The 21,872-nt window shown below is 38.6% G+C and overlaps 1 protein-coding gene across 8 annotated transcripts in view; it reads right to left on the bottom strand.

The window, feature by feature from the left end:
• Window positions 1-21,872, bottom strand: part of NCOA6 (nuclear receptor coactivator 6) — a 107,627-nt gene that overhangs the window by 24,047 nt on the left and 61,708 nt on the right. For 3 of the 8 annotated variants that reach the window (XM_030309738.1, XM_030309740.1, XM_030309739.1), the window contains 6 exons: window positions 19,647-19,769; window positions 10,385-10,513; window positions 8,798-9,679; window positions 6,608-6,754; window positions 2,879-3,995; window positions 93-214 (listed from right to left, as the gene is read on the bottom strand). In XM_030309738.1, the coding sequence (XP_030165598.1) occupies window positions 93-214; window positions 2,879-3,995; window positions 6,608-6,754; window positions 8,798-9,679; window positions 10,385-10,513; window positions 19,647-19,769 (2,520 nt within the window). Of the gene's footprint in view, window positions 1-92; window positions 215-2,878; window positions 3,996-6,607; window positions 6,755-8,797; window positions 9,680-10,384; window positions 10,514-14,646; window positions 14,761-19,646; window positions 19,770-21,872 lie in introns of those variants that run through there. The other 5 variants (XM_030309743.1, XM_032592580.1, XM_030309745.1 and 2 more) reach the window with 4 other exon arrangements.

The following is a 21,872-nucleotide window of genomic DNA, read 5'->3' as shown; positions in this document are numbered from 1 at the left end:
CAAAATAAAATACCAATGTTTCCTTGAAGAGAAGCCTTGTACTGCTGTATAAATGATGAAAAGTACGCAATCTTTAGCTAACATTTTATCACCTGGTGGTCGGTTTGAAAATTCTGGCAGTTTAGGGCCTGAGTTGTCCAAGTTAATTCCTTGTTCTCCAGGCAATGGCTGCTGATCCGTGTCCTCCAGCCCAGCTGGGCGATTATCTGGGGTACTAAAAAATAAATTATACATTTGGGAGTAAGTTGCTTAGCTTATACATGAAAGTAGCTTAACTTCTCCCCTATTTCTGAAGACATAAAATCTGTTTGCATTATCATCTTTATCGTAACTTCCATATCTCTAGTCCGATAAAATATTCACTGTTTGGCATAAAAATAATCCAGCAATTTCATTAAACAATAAAATCTACTTAATCTAATAATAGTATGGCTATTTACTCAAAGTGCTTTCTACAAATTTCTGACATAATGATTTTCAAGTAATCATCCATCGCTTAAATGTTTTAAGACCTGATCATAGTTTGGACTATCAACATTATAAAATATTATTCTTGTGAAACCACACTATCTTTGGTATAGTTATCAATTTCAACCATGGAGTCCAGATTGTTTATTTTTTGTGGATATTATAGCAGCAGCTCTCACAATTCATAACACCTTGCAAGAAGTTGTAGGTTGGCTGATGAAAATGGTATCCAGGGAATAAAGAAAAATGGAGAATACTAGAACAAAGCTAATTATTTCTGCTACAGAATGAGTATTTGCAGACATCCCCACTGGTTTTGGGATGCTTTCGTTTTTACCTGGTTGTAGCTTAGAATTTTTAGTGGGGAAAAAGAAATGAAAAAAAAATGTTATCTACTAACATCCACATTCCCAAAGAACCAATGTACTCACATCCATTTGGTTTGCAATCTTATTCCTGGCTGTATCTTTCTTCCCTATCTTTAGTTTCCCTTTGCCCTGATATTGGTCACCCAGTTTTAGACAGTATTTGATCTCATTGTATTCTGTGTGGTTTCTAAGCCTTACCTTAAATCCATTTTAAAAAGTCCTAGCACATGGAAATTTAGAGCTTGAAGCAGGTCTTTAGCACATCCAGATGCCTATAGCAATTTGTTCCTTCTATGACTTCTCTCTCACTTCAAATTATAAGGATTCTGTAGGTCTCTTTACTTTCATGGAACTGCACTGCTAAAAAAATCTCAAGATATCTGGTCCAGTCACTTCATGTTATGGATGAGAAAACAAAGGCCCAGAGAGGTGTAAGAAACAGGTCCAAGGCTCTACAGTGAGCTAGTGGTAGAGTTAGGAGCAAGTGCTCTTCCTATTATACCTACTGTCTCCCTTTTGTAGGAACCCTGATGCCTATATAAGGTCCTTTCCACAATTTCTAGCCCCAACAAGTAAGCGATCTTCCTCAGAGCTGGTGAAGACAGTAAGAATGCATACTAATGGCAACTGAATAGCCTTACAATTTTAGACTACTGGGAGAAATAAATACCCTCCCAGGACAGCAGGTTGAAAGCAGTAAGGAATTTAACTTAGAGCTACTGGAAAAATTAGATAATTAAAGGTCTTATTAAGTCTGAATTTAGGAAAATATAGTTTGTTAATATACAGTCACAGACTTTTAATTTATAATACTCAAGAAGCAGCAAGTGAGTACGGTATAATCAAAGAAATATCATGGGAAGGCTCAGAGACAGTTGGGTTTTATTTTGAACATTTATGGTTGTTTAACTAAAACTCTCCTACAGTTCTAGCAATTTGTTTCAATGAACCCATTTTACATTCATTAGTCACTATTCCCTATTAACAAATGTCTCTTCCAATTTTACGATTAAAGGCAGAAAATCCAGTTTAATCAATATGCCCTCTGGAAACATTTTATCAAAGTCAAAAAAACATGATTAACACTTAGCTTCAAGACATGACATATAAATTAATCGTCCTTCCTGCTATGATCTTGCAAAAGAACTCACCTAGAGAACCTTTACTTAAGGGGTAATTGATTTAAAAGGTCCAACCATGTTAGAATGAGGCTTTAAGCTTCTAGGGATGATGGAGATGGAGAGCCTTTACTTACTTATTTTTTCACAAAATAGAGAGCCTTTGAAGGAAAGGCATCTGTACAAAAAATTATTTCTTTTTGTAAAAAGATTTTATTTTTATTTCTTTAAGTAATCTCTATATCCAACGTGGGGCTTGAACTCCCAACCCTGAGATCAAGAGTTGCATGCTCTACAGACTGAGACAGACAGGTGTCCCCAAAAAACTATTTCCATTTGAGAGAGCGGGGAGTTTTGATAAACTGTTTTCATTTCCAAAACACATTTGGCCTTTCTGGCTCCCTAGTAGCTGCTATAACCCTGAAGTGCTTTGTGGAGTGTAATGTGGTAGCACTGGCTACTTTTCAGTTTCTATGTGCCACAATCCCTGAGACTATAGACTTAAGAGACGTAGATCAGTCAGTTGCAATGTATGAACCTTGTTTGGCTCCTTATTTGAACAAACGATAAAAAAAGAATTAATTTAAGATAATTAGAAAACTTTGAACACTGTCTGAGTGTGTGAGACTATGGAGAAAGTGTTCGTTTTCCTACATGTTAATGGTATTATGTGTTCATTAAAATAAAAAAACCCAACCTGTCCTTATCTTTCAGAGGTACATAGTACTGAAAATATTCACAGTCATTTTGCTTTAAAATAATCAGAAAGGTAATGGGAGATGAAGGCAAGACAGACTATGACTTGGTAATTGTTGAAGCAGAGGGATTTCATACTGTTCTGATTTTATACACGTTTAAAATTTTCCATCAAAAAAAGTTCACATAGAAATAAATACAATTTGAGGCAAAACTATCACAACCTACTTTAGATCTTGCTGACTATTTTTCTTCTTCCGAGGGGGTTTCTTCTTCTTCGGTTTATTTGCGTTGGTATTATTTTGCTTATTGTTTACCCCAAAATGGCCTGCAGAGATGTCACTCTGCAATAAGTTGACCAACAATGGGCTTGTTAGCGTGACATCCTTATTGACCGGGAAGCCAGGATTCTGACCACAGGACATCTGATTTCCATTGGGTGCTCCACTGAAAGGTGCATTGAAAGGCATCCCATGGCCTGAGAAGTGGTTTCCCGAGGCACTGTTTCCCTGCATGGCCTGCACGTGGGGGGGAACCATGTTGGTTTGTTGCATGTTAACATCAGGCATCATCTGAGACAAACTGACATCATTGTTTGCTGTAGTAGCAGGATCACCATGCTGCTGGGCCATGTGTGGGCTGGGCCCTGGTGGTCGCAAGACCTGCCCCTGAATCCCCATAACCTGAGATGGACTGTTGCTCACGGGCCCTTGCTGTGGCAGCATCTGTCCTGATATCTGTCCCGTAAACTGCACCATGTTTCCTTGCATGTTTGGAGTTGGTCCCCTCATTATCTGTGCTGGTCCCGGCATGACATTGGATTGGTTCTGAGTGTTAAACTGTTGCTTATTCCCCTGCATCTGATTGGTCATGATTTGCTCTATCATTGGGTTCTGTTGGAGTAAAACTTGCCCCTGAGGCCCCATCATCTGGTTATGTGGCGCCATCATTTGTGGGCCCTGTTGGGGAAGAATCTGCTTGGGTGGGGTCATCCTTTGAGGCGAGGGCCCAAGATTTTGGCTTTGAGGGTTCACCATCATCTGGCCCTGAGGCATAAGCTGGGCCCTTGAAAGGATCATAGGATTCTGAGGGTTCAAGGTTCCTTGCTGCTGGACCATCTGGCCCTGGGAGGGCACAATCTGCTGGTGCATGCTCATCAGCTGAGATGGTGGGCCCTGCTGGGGCTGGCCTTGCATGTTGCCCAGGTTCACCTGAGGAACCCCAGAACTACCAGCCTGCTGGCTGTTCATGTTGCCATGAATTCCCATGAGGCCGGGCTGCATCATATTTGGTGGCCCGTGGGACACCTGCATCTGGTTTTGAGGAGGACCAGCTCCTTGACCACCTTAAACAAACAAACAAAAAAAGGACAGTTTCAGATAGAAATACTCTTATATTGGTATTAAGATACTCTAATTGGAGAAACACCAATAACCCATATATCCACTGACCAACATAAATAAATATGCTATGTTTGACATATTTTCTGTGGCTTTTTTGAAGTATGGAGACATGACTGTGGAATGATTGGTTACATTCCCAATGACCACACAACAGAGAAGGGGAAATGGTTTCTTTACTCCTATTTGGTAACTTAAAGATAACACTTTGAAGATCAACAGTTTAGTTTCTTTCAGATGAAATAAAGAGAAAGGCAGCATCTCATTGTTCGAAAATGACATGTAGCTATTTTAAGGTGAAGAAAATTAATGAAAAGCACTGTAGGCTGGTGAAATAAGCTCTGCTTTAGATGAGTCAGGAAAACAACAAATGTGATGCATTGTCTTAGGAAAACCTTGGCAATGCTAAACATGCTTTCTGGAAAACTAATGACTCTCAAAGTTTACATGTGTGGTATTGGATGCTGCACATGAAAGGAAAGAACACCTGATACTTCCTAAGGACAGGTCTCCTCTGCCCCAGTGTGGTAAAAATTCCTTATTCCTTATCTGAAGCTGAGCCTCTGGTGTAAGTCAACTGACAGATAACCCAGAAACTGCAGACAGAGGAACAGTTACCAAGGGATGTTAAAACTTCACTGACCCCTAGGCTCAGAGCTTTGGAGAAATGGTCTCCTCTGAGCCCGCTGGTGTTAAATAAATCTCCGATCCACCAAAACAAACAAACAAACAAACAAACAAACAAACAAACAAAAAACAAAACTTCACTGACCCTTCCCTGTGGCAGTCCCTGGTGGATCATACAGCACATGTCCTATTCTCAGTTATTTCTAATTTAGACAAAGACATTGCCTGGCTTGCTGCAGTGTTTACTTATTGTTGGGTCTTTAGGATTTTCCTATAGTTACTTGCATTATCTCCCCCTTTTTACTGAATACTCTTTTAGATTATTTTATAGCTCTTTGTCACTTTTAAGTAAGGACTAGAAAGCGGCAGCCGTAATGAAGTTATGAGGCCAATCCACACTCCAGCCAGGGAGGCAGGGGACAAACTGTCCCTTGTTCACATTATTCAGTTTTTCTGAATCCCAAAAAAGATTTTGGGATCATTAGCCTTATAAACTCTTAACTTAAACTCCATGATCACTGTATACTGTATAAACTGAATATTCTGTACACACTGAATATACAGTGTATACTCATTCAATCATTAATTACTTCTTGAGTAACTAATATGCACAAGACACTTTTGGTGCTAAGGTAGTATCAATTAACAAGACACACCAAACCCCTGACTCTATGCAGTTGGCAAGAGACTGTAACAGACAAATATTTTTTCAGGAGAACTAAAAGCTAACAAGAGAAATAAAGTAGGGTTAAGAGAACAGAAAATGAGAGACAGGAGTAGAACGATCTTAGGAGAAGTGTGGAAGTCTAAACAGTATGTACCTGTGGAAGGCACCATATAGAAATACAAAATAGATGTGCTTGGGTGGAAGAATGATGAATGATTTTATCACTATTCATAACTTCCTACAGAAACCATAAATTCACATAACCAGGAATGCAGTTTTGCATTGGCAGATGGGTAAAGTAAAACAGTTTAATCTGCCCCTCTCTCACGCTTCAAGAGGTAGTTTGAACTTTAAAAAAAAAAAACAAACTAAGTTAGAACTTTTCTTGTTCCTTAGTGATTTACCATTAAAAGTTGGAACCACACAACTAAATTAACTCTAAGTGGGGATGGGGAGTTCTCCACAGAAAATGTTTGCACTTACTTCATTCCGATCTGGCTCAATGAGAAAGGATAAGAAGATTAGTCCATGTGGTGCCTAAGCAACCAGAAACATGAAGTCTGGGCATATTACAACACTGTTTTACAAATTTTTTTAGCCATTCTGCTCTATCCTATTTCTCCACAAATACACTGTCGGCATTAAATCTATACTGATTGAAGTCTGTTCTTCAAACACCACATTATAAACCAGAATTTAGACATTCTGCATAAACAAAGCTAACATGTACTATAGAGAGATTTTGAAAGGTGCAGTTGCCCAAAATGCCATGTGTCTCTGTACCTATAGTTTCCTTTGCCAGAAATGCCTTTTGCCCTTTTACTAACTTGGGGGTTGGCAAACTATGGCCCATGAGCCAAATCAAGCCCACTGCCAGCTTCTAAATAAACAGTGTGTGGAACACTGCCATGCTCATTTGTCATATTGTTTATGGCTACTTTTGTGCTGTGATAGCAGAGTTAAGTAGTTGCAACAGAGACCATATAATCTGCAAAGTCTGAAATATTTACTATCTGGAGTCCTTTACAGGAAAAAAAAAATTGCTGAAACCTGCTCAAACTCAAGTTTAATTTCCTTTCCTTCGGTTCCCAAGACACTGTACCTACTTTTGATATATTAGTTATTGCCCTGAAAGAATAATTTGGGTTTGAGATTAAGAGAAGGACCAGGATTTATATTTATCTGTATATTCTTATTATCTATCATGGTATCTAGCACACAATGTTCAATAAATGTTGGCTGAATAAATCACAGAAAACAAACCTGCATGCTGGACAGTTTGATTTGCTTGCAGCTGAGGGGCTCCTGAATTCCCAGGGGTGGTTGCTGTGGTCGAAGGCACCTGACCTTGTATAAAGTTCGGATTGGCCTGTCCTGCTGAGAAGCCAGGTGGGAGGCGTTTAGGCATTCCTTAATAGAAAACAATGAGTAAGGCAGTTACCTAGCAAATTTATACTCTTGCTTAGATGTGGAATGAATAAGGAAGGATGAGCTGCATGAAGTCTCCACTGGCTTAGCTCTCTCTGTCACACTGGTAAGATCTTTAATAATAAGGTTGGGAAAGATGGTTAAAAAAATCAACACAATCTCTTACATGAGCATTGTCAAAATGAAAAAGAAATACTAAAAAATTTACACTTAGAACATGCCAAGGAAGAGATGGCAATCTGCTCCCTAAATGTGATCTGAGGCCATGTCACAGCAAGGTTTAGGGCTCACTTTTCTCTGTAATACAACAGACCCCAAAACTTTACATACTTTAACATAGGTACCAAAGTAATATGCTAAATTCTCTCATATTCAAACAAATTGATATGAAATACTATAAAACAAAGAGCTGGGTCCTGATATTAACGATAGGTGATTTTTTTTCCATTGAGGGAAATGGATGACAATCTCCTTTGTGGAAAACTTCCCCCAATATTGTGCTCGTCTCTTGGGAAGAGACAGGAGATTAGCAACAATCCATAGGAGCTTCAAAGTGAGGCTATATTAAATTATCATCATGCCTTCCCCTTATAAGGTTTGCTGCAATTCCGACAGCTATGGTACCAAAAGCCATGCTTTAATGGAATCTTACTAAAGTATTACTTCCTTTTATAGGAAGGTTTAATTTCAGAAAACAGATCTGTAAGAAGGAGGATCTCAGAACCCACTCATTGTTTGTAACATAGGCCTTGATGTGGCCAGATCACCTACGTGAGCACATAATCTGCTCTATGAAAGCATCAAGACCTAAAGCTCACTTAAAAATTTTTGTTTTAGTCCATTTATTTTTAAGGACCAATTTTTCAATGTCCTGAAAAGCGCTCTGTAGACAAATATGCATTTGTCCTTTCTTTAGCAGTGACAAGTCCCCATTTGCATGCTTCCACTATAATTAAATCAGGAATCACATTTGCAGGAGGGACTACCCAGCTTCCACTGATCCAGGACTAGATGCCCAGAACAGTGAAGTTTGGAACTGAAACATTCTTGCATTTTCTAAAAACTTCTTAGGATTTAAATATCAGAGCCTGCACGTCAGTAAAATTAATTACAAGAGAGTGAAGAGACTGATGAGCAACTTAATTTCACCAGAAACCATGAGAACATGCCTTTGCTATGTTGCACTAAAGATGCAAGGGTTTTTTTCTGGGTAGGCAATGGGTGTCTTTTGGTGGGGATATGTTCATCAGATGACAGTATTACTGGCACTCTCTATACCTTACTGAAAAGCTCCAAGCACATTCATGTGCACTAGATCAATGATTAATAAGATAAATAATAAACATGGAGATGGATAAGTTTTACTGTAATCGTTTTACCTCTCACACATTAAGCTCCATTGCTTTTTCTTCATACAAGAGGCACCTTACAAAATAAATAAATAAATCTCCTTTAGGTATAACTGGTGGAATTCCCTCTCTAAGGAGCAGGCATTGGCATTATAAACTATAAAACTCAATGATCTCTGAAATTATTCCCCTTTAACACTTTAATCAAACTTAACAAATACCATGCTTACTACTTTACGAAGATTATCAAACTTGAAAACTCGAAGGGCCTTTTCCCCAAAAGACCCTGTATTTATTTTTTTCATTTTTGCTCTATTGCATAATCTTAATTTTTTTTCAACAGCTGAGCGATTTAAATTAATAAAATGCATGTTTCTTCTGGACATCTTATCAGTCCAAGATCAAGCAAAAGTAATTTAAAAAACAAAATGAAAATCTCTATATTGAGTTTTACCTGCATTTTCATCCAGAGGGCTAGCTTAAATGTAACCAGTAAGATGCTGCATAATGTATCAAGTCAATAATGTATCAAGTTAACTAAGTTACATCAAGTGTCACCACTACATCCACAAAGCCAAATAATTACATCCTCCCTCCATTAACTCTAAAAATTGAAGTTCTACTAAGATCTATCTCCAGTAAATTTATCAACACAAATAGCTTCAGTGCTCCTCACCTCCTAGGCCTGGATGTAAACTCTGTGGCCCCTGGTTTGGTGGCTGCTGCTGCATCACCATGAAGTTAGGTGGCACATTTCCCTGTTGAACCATAGGATTCCGACCGGGAGAGCTGACGGGCTGCTGAAATCCCTGGGGAAGTGGGTTATTTTGAGGTGGCCTTGGTCCCATCTGCTGCTGAGTTTGGTTAACCGTTGGGGAGGATGCAGGGGATCCCTGCTGGAAGGAGGAGGGTGAGGAGGCAGGAGACTTGTTGGTGAGGTGGGGCTGCTGCAGGGGGGTTGGGACCCTGGAGGGCCCTCCCTGCAAGCTCTTCATCTGAGGAGCTGTGAACTGGCCTGGGTTGCTCATCTGAGGAAAGTTTGTATGGGCTTGTGAGGCTTGCTGGCTGCCAAAGGGATATGGAGGGGGCGGGTGGGAAGGTGTCTGTACCGTGGCTAAGGATGGTCTTGCCTGGAGCTGCTGTTGCATTGGGCCAGGCAAGGGAGCCTTCTTCCACCCTTGGCTTGCAGTCATTGTGCCCAGAGAACCCTGGGCTGGAGGAGGCTGAAGGGCTCCAGAAGGCAGCTGGTTCCAGCCTGGAGGAACAGGCACCTGAGTTGGGGCAGTAAACTGGGGTCTCATTCCCTGTGGCTGTTGCTGCTGATGCTGCTGTGGGGGTCTTGCCTGCAACTGCTGCTGCTGTTGCTGCTGCTGCTGTTGCTGTTGCTGTTGCTGCTGCTGCTGCTGCTGCTGCTGCTGCTGCAGCTGGGGAAAATTAGCTGGGTTCATTTGTCTGTTCACAGGGACAGGCTGCATTGGGTGGTGCGGGGGAGCTAAAGATCCTGAGGGATGATTTTGCTGCTGTATATGGAGCCCAGAGAGGAGTGGATCCATTGAATCTGTTTAAAGACAGTCAACAAAGCACTAATTAAACTACTGCAACCCTAGATCCTACAGTAGTCCTGGCAATCGTGAAAAATATAGAGTAAAATCCCCTGGTACCTTCAATGAAATGTTTGCGAACACCTTCTATATGCAAAGCAACACACCAAGATGACAGAAAGATGAATATTGTCTAGAAAGAGCTTATGGTTCAAAAGTGGATATAAGAGCCAAACATAAAATGTGGAGAGCAGTATTTTCCAAAGCATATTCTTGGGAACTATGTTCATTAGTGTTTTAAGAAAATAAAACAAAATACAGTCAATTTGGTTTGGGAAACAACTGAACCTAACCACCTTAGACAGGTTTCTTCATGGCAGGACTTCCAGTGCCTCCAGAACATTAATTCTGAATCTCTAGGAAGGAGGTAACATATGATGCACTTACCAAATTTATTATGGAATTCTCTGCCAAGAAGTATCTTGCAGGACTAAGTAGCCCAAGGAATGCATTGTTAGGAATGTTGGGTTGTAACTGATAAGAGAAAGAGAAATTCTGAGAAGGAAATGGACTTTCAACTTGAAGAAATAGGGCAGATTTTGTGAAGAAGGTGGCATTTAAGTTGGGCAGTTAGGAACGTGGAATCAGAAATAGCTAAATTTTGTAATGATCTCTGCAGAGAGTTCCAGCCTCTTTAAGCCACAAAGATTGGAGGTCATTACCTGACTGAGAAGCAGGGCGAGGAGTCCTGGGCTGCAGCTCTGAATTGGGGCCTGATGCCATCATGGAAGATGACACATTTCCACTCTGGGGTATCATAACAGTGGCAGGGCTGGTCATCCTTATTAGTCCTAAAGGAAAAAGAAAATCTGTAGAATAGAGTACTGGAATTGGCACAACATTTGTTTTTAAGTAAAATATTTCAAGAAGATAAAAAGGTATGGAAAATTTATGTACCCATCATCTACCTTGTTAATTAACATTTTGCCCCATTCCCTTCAGATACATATGTAGGTACAGCAGAAGTCCCCACTCCTTCCCAATCTCTTTCCACTCCCACTCTCTTATAACTGGGATTAATAGTTACATGCATGTTTATCTTTTCCACATATGTGGAATGTATGTATGCTTTTCTGTATGCTTTTAATCTTTGTATAACTGGCAAAGTCTGTCTTCTTCAGTTTCCTTTTTCTCTTAATATTATTTTTTGAGATCCATCCATCCTGACTGCTATTTTATGGAACCCACACATTTATTCTCCTGCTGATGAATAGTAAGATTCTCCCTCCCACTGCCCTGAATTTTCAATCTTATAATTCTGCAATGTCATGTATTCTTGTGGACATGTGTCTTTAGACTATATACCCAGAATTCCTAGGTTTTAAATTATAAGCATCTTCCATCTTACTAGATATTGCCAAACTGCTCTCATAAGTGGTTACGCCAGGGGTGCCTGGCTGGCTCAGTCAGAGGAGCATATGACTCCTGATCTCGGGATCATGAGTTCAAGCCTCAAGTTGGGTAAGAGACTACTTAGGTAAATAAATAAACTTAAAAAAAAAAGTGGCTATTCCAATTTATATTCCAACTAGCAATTTGAGAACTCTTCTTGTTCCGTGTCTTTCCAATTTCTGATACTGCTAAGGCTTTATAGGATTTACCATCTATATTAATAAGTGAAAATATATTATCCTCTCTTCATGTCTTTGCTTTCTGGCATCAAGATTAAAAAGTAACTTCAAAATAGAGCAGAAAAGCATCTTTCCTCTTTTTCTATGCTCTGGAAGAACATGTGTATCTGTTCTTTAAATGCTTAGTAAACTTACCTGGAAACTATCTGGGTCTGTGGGTTATGCTAATTAATTCATAAGGACACAGATTTTTAATTATTTCACAATTTCTTAAATACAGATTTTTCAAGTTTTCTTAAGTCAGTTTTGGTTAAATTATATTTTCAAGAAAACTGTTAATTTGCTGCTGCTTCAAAATTTATTAGGCTAAAGTTATTCACAACTTTTTTCCATTCATTGAGATATAATTCACATAGTATAAAATTCCCCACTTTAATTTTTATTTTATGATTCTACTTCTAAACTTTACTTTTTTAAGTTTTTTAAAAAATATAATTTATTGTCAAGTTAGCTAATATACAGTATATACAGTGTGCTCTTGGCTTTGGGAGTAGATTCCCATGATCCCAGCGCTTACATACAACACCCAGTGCTCATCCCAACAAGTGCCTTCCTCAATGCCCATCACCTATTTTCCCTTCCTCCTCGCCACCCCTCCCCCGCAATCAACACAGCTTGTTCTCCGTATTTAAGAGTCTCTTATAGTTTGCCTCCCTCTCTGTTTGAGACTATTTTTTCCCCTTCCCTTCCCCCATGGTCTTCTGTTAAGTTTCTCAAATTCCACATATGAGTGAAAACCTATGGTACCTGTCTCTGACTTATTTCACTTAGCACAATACCCTTCAGTCCCATCCATGTTGCTGCAAATGGCATGATTTCATTCTTTCTCATTGCCAAGTAGTATTCCATTGTATATATAAGACACATCTTCTTTACCCATTCATCAGTTGATGGACATCTGGGCTCTTTCCATAATTTGGTTATTGTTGATAGCACTGCTCCAAACATTGGTGTACATGTACCCCTATGAATCAGCACTCCTGTATCCCGTGGATAAATGCCTAGTGGTGCTATTGTTGGGTCATAGGGTAATTCTATTTTTAATTTTTTTTTTTTGAGGAAGCTCCATACTGTTTTCCAGAGTGGCTGCACCAGTTTGCATCCCTACCAACAGAGCAAGAGGGTTCCCATTTCTCCCCATCCTGGTCAACATCTGTTGTTTCCTGAGTTGTTAATTTTAGCCACTCTGACTGGTATGAGGAGGTATCTCAATGTGGTTTTGATCTGTATTTCCCTGACATACCATAAAATTCACCCTTAAAAAATTTTTTTTTTTAATTTTTTGAGAGCGAGCAAGCACAAGCTGGGCAGGGGCAGAGGGGGAGGAAGAAGAGAATCTGTGCTGACTACACAGCCCAATATGGGGCTCAATCTCACGGAGTATGAGATCATGACCTGGGCTGAAATCAAGAGTCAGACGCTTAACCCGCTTAACCTACTGAGCCACCCAGGTGCCCCAAAATTCACCCTTTTGAAGTGTACACTTTTTTCTTTCTTTACATTGCTTATGACTTCTTTTTGTTTTACCAGGTTCATCAGTTTTAGTTGTTTTTTTCAAACAAACATCTTTGGTTTTGCTGCTTTGTTCTATTTTTAATTTATACTTTATCTCTGCTCTTATCTTTATTATTTCCTTCCTCCTAAGTTATTATTACTCTGTTCTTTTTCTCAATTCTTAGGTCAGAAACTTAGATTCTTAATTTTCAGTTCATGTTCTGCTCTAATATAGTTATCTTAGGGCTTAAATTTTCTTCCAAGCCCTGTATTGGTTACATCTCACAAATTTGGTATGTATTTTTGCTGTCCACCATGATTGCTTTTAAATCATGGATATTCAGAATATATTTTACATTTTCTAAAAATACAGCATATTTTGGTTAGCTATGTTTTGTTTGCCACTGACTTAATTGTACTGTGGTCATAGAACATGATCTGTGTGATACCAATATTTGGTATTTAATGAAACTTGGTTTTAGAAACACACATAGTCGGGGCGCCTGGGTGGCGCAGTCGGTTAACCGTCCGACTTCAGCCAGGTCACGATCTCGCGGTCCGTGAGTTCGAGCCCCGCGTCGGGCTCTGGGCTGATGGCTCGGAGCCTGGAGCCTGTTTCCGATTCTGTGTCTCCCTCTCTCTCTGCCCCTCCCCCGTTCATGCTCTGCCTCTCTCTGTCCCAAAAATAAATAAACGTTGAAAAAAAAAAAAAAAAAAATAGAAACACACATAGTCAATTTGTATAAATGTTCCATTTGTACTTGAAAAAATTAAAATTCCTGAATTAGTAGTGCATGTTTTCTATATACCTCCATTATGTCAAACTTTTTTTCTTATGTTATTCAAGTTTTATCCTTACTAATTTTCAAAATAAGCTTAATACATCAATTACTAACACAGGTGTGTTAACAGGTCTCTGAAGATGTGATATCTCCATGAATCCTGTCCACTTTTGCCTCACATATTTTAAGGCTAGGTTAGTAAGTACATAAAAGTTTAGCTGTCTTCCTGATGAATATTTCCTCTTATATCATACAGAGACCCTATTTACCCTAATGCTTTTTATCTTAAAGTCTGTTGATATACCCTTTTTCTTGGTTAATATTCACATGTATTATCTTTTTTTCCATCCTTTTAACTATGAACTGTGTTCTTATGTTTTATGTGCTTCCTGTAAAAGCACATTAGTAAGCCTGAGATTATTATTCAATCTGATTAATCACCATCTTTTTATCAGTGTTCATAATACGTTTACCTGTACTGTTACTATATATTTTGATTCATTTTATCATCTTAGGATACCACTGCTCTTTACTCCTTCTTTCTATGGTGATTTCCTATTTTTTCTATGCTGTTTTCCTAATTTTCTTGGATTTTACTGGATTTTTTCTAACATGCCCTTCCTTTCTACCCCTCCACTACTAGTTTAGGAGTTATACATTTTAGGAGTGCCTTGGTCAACTTCAGCTTAGGTCATGATCTCACGGTTCATGGGTTTGAGCCCCACATCGGGCTCTGTGCTGACAGCTAAGAGCATGAAGCCTGCTTTAGATTCTGTGTCTCCATCTCTCTCTGCCCCTTGCCCACTTGCACTCTGTCTCTCTCTCTCTCTCTCAAAAATAAACATTAAAAGATTAAAAAAAAAAGTTATACATTTTATTTCTATTATTTTAATGATATCTTTAAAATGTCAACAGACATAATTTAAAGAGTATGCTTTAAAGTATTTATTTCAAGTATTGCTAAATAAGCCAATACTTATGTAGATTTGCCCCATGTTTACCAATTATTTAGCTCACCATTCCTTCTTGGATCTTATTTCTTCCATCTTAGGGTCAATTTTCCTCTTCCTGAAGTAGATTCTTGAGCACTGCAATTAGCAAGAGTCTGGCAATGGTAACTTCTCTTAGTGTCTTTGAAAATGTATTTAAAAAAAATTTTTTTTTAATGTTTATTTATTATTGAGAGACAGAGAGACACAGAGCATGAGCAGGTGAAGGGCCAAGAGATGGAGAGACACAGAATCTGAAGCAGGCTCCAGGCTCTGAGCTGTCAGCACAGAGCCAGATGTGGGGCTCGAACTCACAACCGTGAGATCATGACCTGAGCCAAAGTCGGACGCTTAACCAACTGAGCCACCCAGGTGCCCCAAAAATGTATTTTATACTACTCTTGATAGTACAGATAGGTTTAAAATTCTAGGCTGTCAATTATTTTCTCATCACTTTGAAAATATTATTTCAATGTTTCCTGGCTTCCAGGGTTGCTACTGAGAAATCAGCTGTGATCTGATAGTTTTCTCTTTGTAAATAATTGATCCTTTATTGTGAGTTGCTTTTAACATTCTCTTTTTGTTTTATAGTTTTTCAAATTTGTGTGAAACATGGATTTATTTTAATTTATATTGCTCAGTATTTCTGAGGATTCACATCTTTCACCAATGTTGGAAAAAATTTCAGCCATTCTCTCTGATGTCATCTTCAATTTCTTTATTTTCTTCTTCTGGAACCCTTTTCAGATATATGTTAAATCTCATTTTATCCATCATGTCTCTTGACCTCTTTCATATTCCCATCTCTTTATTTTTAATTTGCTGCATTCTGGGTAATTTCTTCATATTAACCTTCCAATTCAGCTGTGTCTAATTTGCTGAACAAGTTATTTACTTCAATAATTTTTAAATTTCTAGAAGTTCTGGGTTTTTTCCCCAAAATTCTGGGTTTTTTTTAATTAAAAATATTTTTTTTAATGTTTTATTTTTGAGAGAGACAGAGAGAGAGTGAGTGATCTTGTACAAACCGCAAGATCATGACCTGAGCTGAAGTCGGATGCTTAACCGACTGACCCACCCAGGCACACCTCAAATTTTATTTAATGTTTATCTACTTTTGAGAGAGACACAGAGTATGAGTGTGGAAGAGGCAGAGAGGGAGAGGGAGACACAGAATCAGAAGCAGGCTCCAGGCTCTGAGCTATCAGTACAGAGCCCAATGTGGGGCTCAAACCCACAAATGGGGAGATCATGACCTGAGCCAAAGTTGGATGCTTAACCAACTGAGCCACCCAGGTGCCATTCCAAAATTCTGTTTTAATGGTGTCTTGTTCTCTTGTGATTTTCATCATTTTAAATACCCTGATACTCCTACTATTATAAATTATCTAGAATTTTGGAGGGAGGGAGTCTAGTCCTACATTTTATGAATCTGGAGTATAAACTCATTTATACTAGGGCTTTAACTATGAGAAGTCTGCAATGGCTCAGGTTGAGAACGTGTCCCTCCAGAGCATCAACAATTATTACCAGTCTAGAACCACTTAATAATTTAGCTTGACTGTTCCAGGGTCATTTCAATAATATATTAAATGTCCAGGGTGCCTGGGTGGCTCAGTAGGTTAAGTGGCCGACTTTGGCTCAGGTCATGATCTCACGGTCCGTGAGTTCGAGCCCCGCGTTGGGCTCTGTGTTGACAGCTCAGAGCCTGGAGCCTGTTTCAGATTCTGTGTCTCCCTCTCTCTCTGCCCCTCCCCTGTTCATGCTCTGTCTCTCTCTGTCTCAAAAATAAATAAATGTTAAAAATAATAATAATAATAATATATTAAATGTCCAACATGAATCAGAGTAGAAAAGACAATTCCATAATCACCATTTCCCCACCTCCCAACTAGAGCCCAGGCCAAGACACGTAAGTTTTGCATTTGTCTCCCTCTGTGTCAGAGGGTGAAAATTTTCTAATCTACCTTTCACTGAAAATTCTAGTTTCAAATTGATAACTTCCTTCTTTATGTAGACCCAAGCCAAGGTTTCATATTTTATCCCTTCCTGGCCATTCAAACTCAGAGCCTTTGGTCCCTGCAGAATCTCTTCATTTGTTTACTGCTACTTAAATTTTCATTTTTGACTTCTTTTTCACTCTGGGGATTTCCTTTGAGTTCTTACAAGGTCAGCCATGCATTAAATGTTATATTTTGTCTAGCATTCTTGGGTGTTTTGTAGTTGGGACAGTTAGATAAATGTTTATCTGTCTATAACTGGATTTGTCTCTGAGAAACCCCCCTCCATTTTTCAAAGATGGTAATTAGACAGTAAGAAAGTTCTCTGGAGATAAGAAACAGGTTTTCTCAGTTTACAATGAGCTTTCTATCTCCAGAAATGTTCAAGAGCATGCTGACTACATGTTCAGTAGTAACACTCTAACATATATTCCAGCACTAGGTAGGAATCTGCACAAGATCCATGGTTCTCAACTGGGGCCAATTTTGTCCCCCAGAGAATGTTTGGCAGCATCTGAAGACATTTTTGTTGGCACAACTAGGGGGGAAGGTGTGGTAGTGCTATTGGCATCTGGTAGGTAGAGGCCAAGCAGGCTGCTAAACATCCCACAATGCACAGGACAGCTGCCCACAGCAAAAGATGATCAGCCCAAAATATTAACAGTGACAAGGTCAAGAAACCATGACTAAATGACTATGGCACCCTTACTAATCTTGGCAGTTCTATATGGCTACAAAAAATTTTTTTAAAAAAGCCTATGGATTAAAAAAGGCTTTTAATTACAAAAGACTTCTGGCTTATCAGTCAACTTCTGTTGCCAGTGCTAAGCAAAGAAAGTAATACTAAGAATAATTGACAATCCAAGACATTCTATACAGACAATTCCAAAGTCATTTATTATTGTTTTAGAGGGTAGTTAAGATCTCTTTCCCTTAAAACTTTCTCTGTTTATAAATGTTCAACCTAATATTAAATTTTATTTGCAACCACTGTCCCAATGGACATCAGAGAAAAATATTCCTAAAGTACGCTTGGCAGTAAAGAAAGATATCTAGGGGTTAAAATGTTGGTATGACTACAGATCATTACTTCAACTTTATTATTCCTTCAACTTTGTATTACATATATTAGCACAATCAGTACCCTTCATTAAATTCCAATCTAACTTGATTTCAACCTTAAGCTTCTAAGTTTCCTATGTTGACAATGAACTGTATCACTATAATTTACACTTACATCCTAGAGATGCTTAGTAAATATGCCTGCTACTTGCCAGATACTTGCATTAGTGTGTTGATGTCAGTTTTAATAGAGTCCTAAAAGTGTAAGGCTGGAAGGGATCCACAGCATTGTTTCTAGGACGTAAATATGTTTCCAGGCAATTACGGCCAGTAAATATTAAGTCATTTGTCCAGGAGTTGAGACTAAAACCCAGATTTCTTGTCTCTCATTCTAGATCTATTCTTTTACTAACTATATGCAACTTGGCCAGAGTTTTCCCACTCTGGTTCTTCAGTAGTGGCACTAGCATCACTGATTATCTCTCATTAAGCTACCATAATACCAAATGCTCAGATTTCTGTGGAGAACTATAACTATACTGACTCCCTACTACAGGTACCAGGATAGGTACTGTTTATCTACCATGTGGTATTCCGTAACAGCTCAACAGCACAGGTCCTGACATATAATAGGAACTCTGTAAATGTCAGCTACATGGCTCAGGGCTCATCCACCTTCAAACATGAGCACAAAAGACTGTACGCATTACTATCTGACTTTTTAGGTGAAGAAACTATTGCTTGGAGAGGTACGGTGACTAGCTTGAGGTAACCAGGAAATGGCACTGCCAGGATAAAAATCTAGTCCCAATTTTATATGGCCAAGTCTTCAGCTACAGTTTGGAATAATGGTTTTATAAATTAAGTTTCTCCATTCTGCTCTATTTCTTCAAGAGCTACTGTGGTAAGTGGGAATGTGAATGACTCAGTATAGTTTCAGGTGGTTACTCTGCTTCAACCACAGCAGCTGTGCTTTCCTGGTTTATTTGAATAAAAGGTCCTAAAGCAGAAAAAGTTTGAAAGCCACTAATGTAGTGATAAGAGCACTGGACTAGGAGTTAAATCCGTGATATTAGTCTATTTCTACTTGACCCTGGGTAAACTGCTTCCTTTCTGTGAGCTTCAGTTTCCTCAGCTTTAAATGAGAGAGTCCACTCAATTCTAATATTTTGTGATTCACAGAATGTTGAGTTCATTCTCTAAAGAAGAAATCTCAGTTTTACTAGAAAAGTTAACAAATAATTTATAACTCTCTCAAATTCTAAATATCTAAAAACACATATTCTTCCACATATTCCTCAGATTCCACATAAACACAAAGAACTCTCGGCTCAGATTCTCAGCCTCATAGAAAATGGGTGGCAATTGGAAAGCTACATACTCCATTATACTATAAACATTCTGAAGATAAAAAACATTTTATTCATTTCTTTTTTTTTAATTTTATCTTCTTTATTTTATTTTTTTAAAAACAAAAATTTTTTAATGTTGATTTATTTTTGAGAGACAGAGACAGAGTGCGAGTTGGGGAGGGATAAAGAGAGAGGGAAACACAGAATCTAAAGCAGGCTCGAGGCTCTGAGCTGTCAGCACAGAGCCTGACGAGGGGCTCAAACCCATGAACCGCCAAGATCATGACCTGAGCGATGCTTAACTGACTGAGCCACCCAGGTGCCCCTATTTTATTCACTTCTATCTCCAACACTTTGAGCAGAGTCTGTCCTACAATAAGAACTCAACAAATGTTTGCTGCACAGCTCAGTGCTCATCTATCTACATTTAAGCATGAGCCCATGCTCTGCGATTCTACCTTCCTGAGTGATTTAAATCTTATTTTCTTAAATCAGTAAACAGTGATGTGTCAGGAACCCCCATCTATTTTGCAAAACTCAAATGATCATACATTAGCAGATAAAAGGAAAAAGGAAACCAGTAAAATGTCATATAACTGAGTGGGAGATCTCACCTGGACCACCTGCCATGGGAAATGTCGCCTCCATCCTAACTGAATTTCCGGCTCCCATGGGTCCATTCATTCTCACATCTTGGCTTCGGTTCTGAGCCAAAGCCAGGTTGATAGCACCTTCCCCTGAAAAAATTACAGGTTACAAGAAGGAAACCATCAGAATAAGATGCAAATGTTTTTTAAAAACAAGTACACAAAAACTTTAGTTTTCTGTGTTTTTAAAGAACTATGGTAAGTTTACCAACCACACAAAAGGGAGGTTCAATACTATATAGGTCTTTCTTCAACTTCACTTGAGTAAGTTTACTTACATGAAGCACAAGGAAAACATAATCAATACTCACAATACAGCAGATGGACAATCATTAATGATGTATGGTGTCAGGAGAGAGTTTGTAACTCTGAGTGACTATTTTCAACTAGCTCATAGTGTGTGCATGTGTGTGTACATGTCCATGTGTGCAAGAAGGAATTAAATGTTCTCAGAAACTCTCAAACTCCTAGATTACCTTTTGGGAATTTATGACCAGAAGGTAGAGAAAAGAGTAAGTTTAATGGAGAAAGAACATATGATGGTATAGGGACACTGTAGTATTTGTGAGCAAAATCCCATTTCCCTTTCAACTAGTGCAGCATAAACAGATATCCATTGGAGATATTTATGCAATGAAGAGTAGATAGATTGCTACTAATCTACTTTTGCAGCATCTAATTATAAGACCAACACTCATATGAAGTTTTTAATGCTTACAAAATTTTATCTCATCTGAACCTCACAATACCCTGGTAGGTAACATCTAGAAGTGTTCCAACTTATTAGACGCTAAACTTAGAGGTAACTTACTTAAATTTTACTTGGTTTAATGATAAAAAGAAACAAATTTCAGGAGACTTCCTGCGCTTAATCCAAAATTTTGACTATTGTTACTGTGGATGATAGCACCACCATGTGGACAGATAGAAGTATAGCTAACCAGTGGCTAAGAAGGTCAAAGGCAGCATTCTTTGGCATCCTTCCTTATGTACTGTAGGGTTCTGGATTACAGAGCCAGATGATAAAGTAGGAAGCTAATGAGGACACAGTAGTTTCCTGTCTTATCACTGATAAGTCACCCTTCTGTATTAAGTATTTCCACCAGGCAGGTAGGCTGGTTGGTCCCAGGGAACAAACATCCTACTAATAAGGGACTGATTACCAGGGTTACAAGATGCTCTAAACTGTTTGCCTCTGGGAGTTAGGAATAAAAGAAAAAGAGAATACAGACCTTGAAGGTTTCCAATAAAAGGAAGCAACTATTAATATACCAAACTTAAGACATTCTTTTTAAAAAAAATTTTAATGTGTATTTATTTTTGAGTGAGAGTGAGTGAGAGAGAGAGAGACAAAGCACGAGTGGGGGAGGGGCAAAAGAAAGGGAGACACAGAATCCAAAGTAGGCTCCAGGCTCCGAGCTGTCAGCACAGAAACCAATGCGAGGCTTGAACTCACAAACCTAGAGATCATGACCTGAGCCAAAAATGGACGCTTAACCAACTGAGCCACCCAGGCTCCCCACTAAGACACTCTAAACAGAAAGAGTATTTATTCTTGAAATGGACATGAGATTATTTCAGTTCTCTGCTTAAAACTGTTCCAATGCTTCCTACTGTTGTAGAAATAAAAGCCAAACTCCTTAACAGGGTATAAAAGGTCTTAGTAATCTATCTAGTCCAGTGCTGTTCAACAGAAATATGAGTCACACATATAATTTTAATTTTTCTAGAAGCCACAGTGAAAAGATAAACAAAAAAAAAACCCCAGGTGAAATTAATTGTAATATACTTTATTTGGCTCAATATATCCATGCTATATCAATATAGCACATGTCAGTTTGAACTAGCCACATATGCTCAACAGCCATACGTGGTTTGTGGCTACCATATTTAAGAGCTCAGATGTGGCTCTTGCCTACCGCTCTAACCTCAACTCACACTATATTCTCCTTCAATAATAAGGATTCAGCCTCAGTGGCATTTTAAAAAATTTCTTAAGCACACAAAGCTGCTTCTCACCTCAAGGCATTTGCACATACAGTATGTGCAAATAGTTGCCTCTAATAGTTCTACTCTCTTCACATGAGCCAACTTCTCAGTGTTCATGTAATCTTAAGTGTCACAGGCTCCAAAAGACCTCCTCCAACTGTCTTATCCAAGGGTAGGTCACCCTTATCAGAACATCATGTTCTT

The sequence above is a fragment of the Lynx canadensis genome, chromosome A3, assembly GCF_007474595.2.
Source record: "Lynx canadensis isolate LIC74 chromosome A3, mLynCan4.pri.v2, whole genome shotgun sequence".
Classification (NCBI taxonomy): domain Eukaryota; kingdom Metazoa; phylum Chordata; class Mammalia; order Carnivora; family Felidae; genus Lynx; species Lynx canadensis.
Note: the sequence above shows the minus strand (reverse complement) of the source record. Positions and strands in the feature narration are given on the sequence as shown.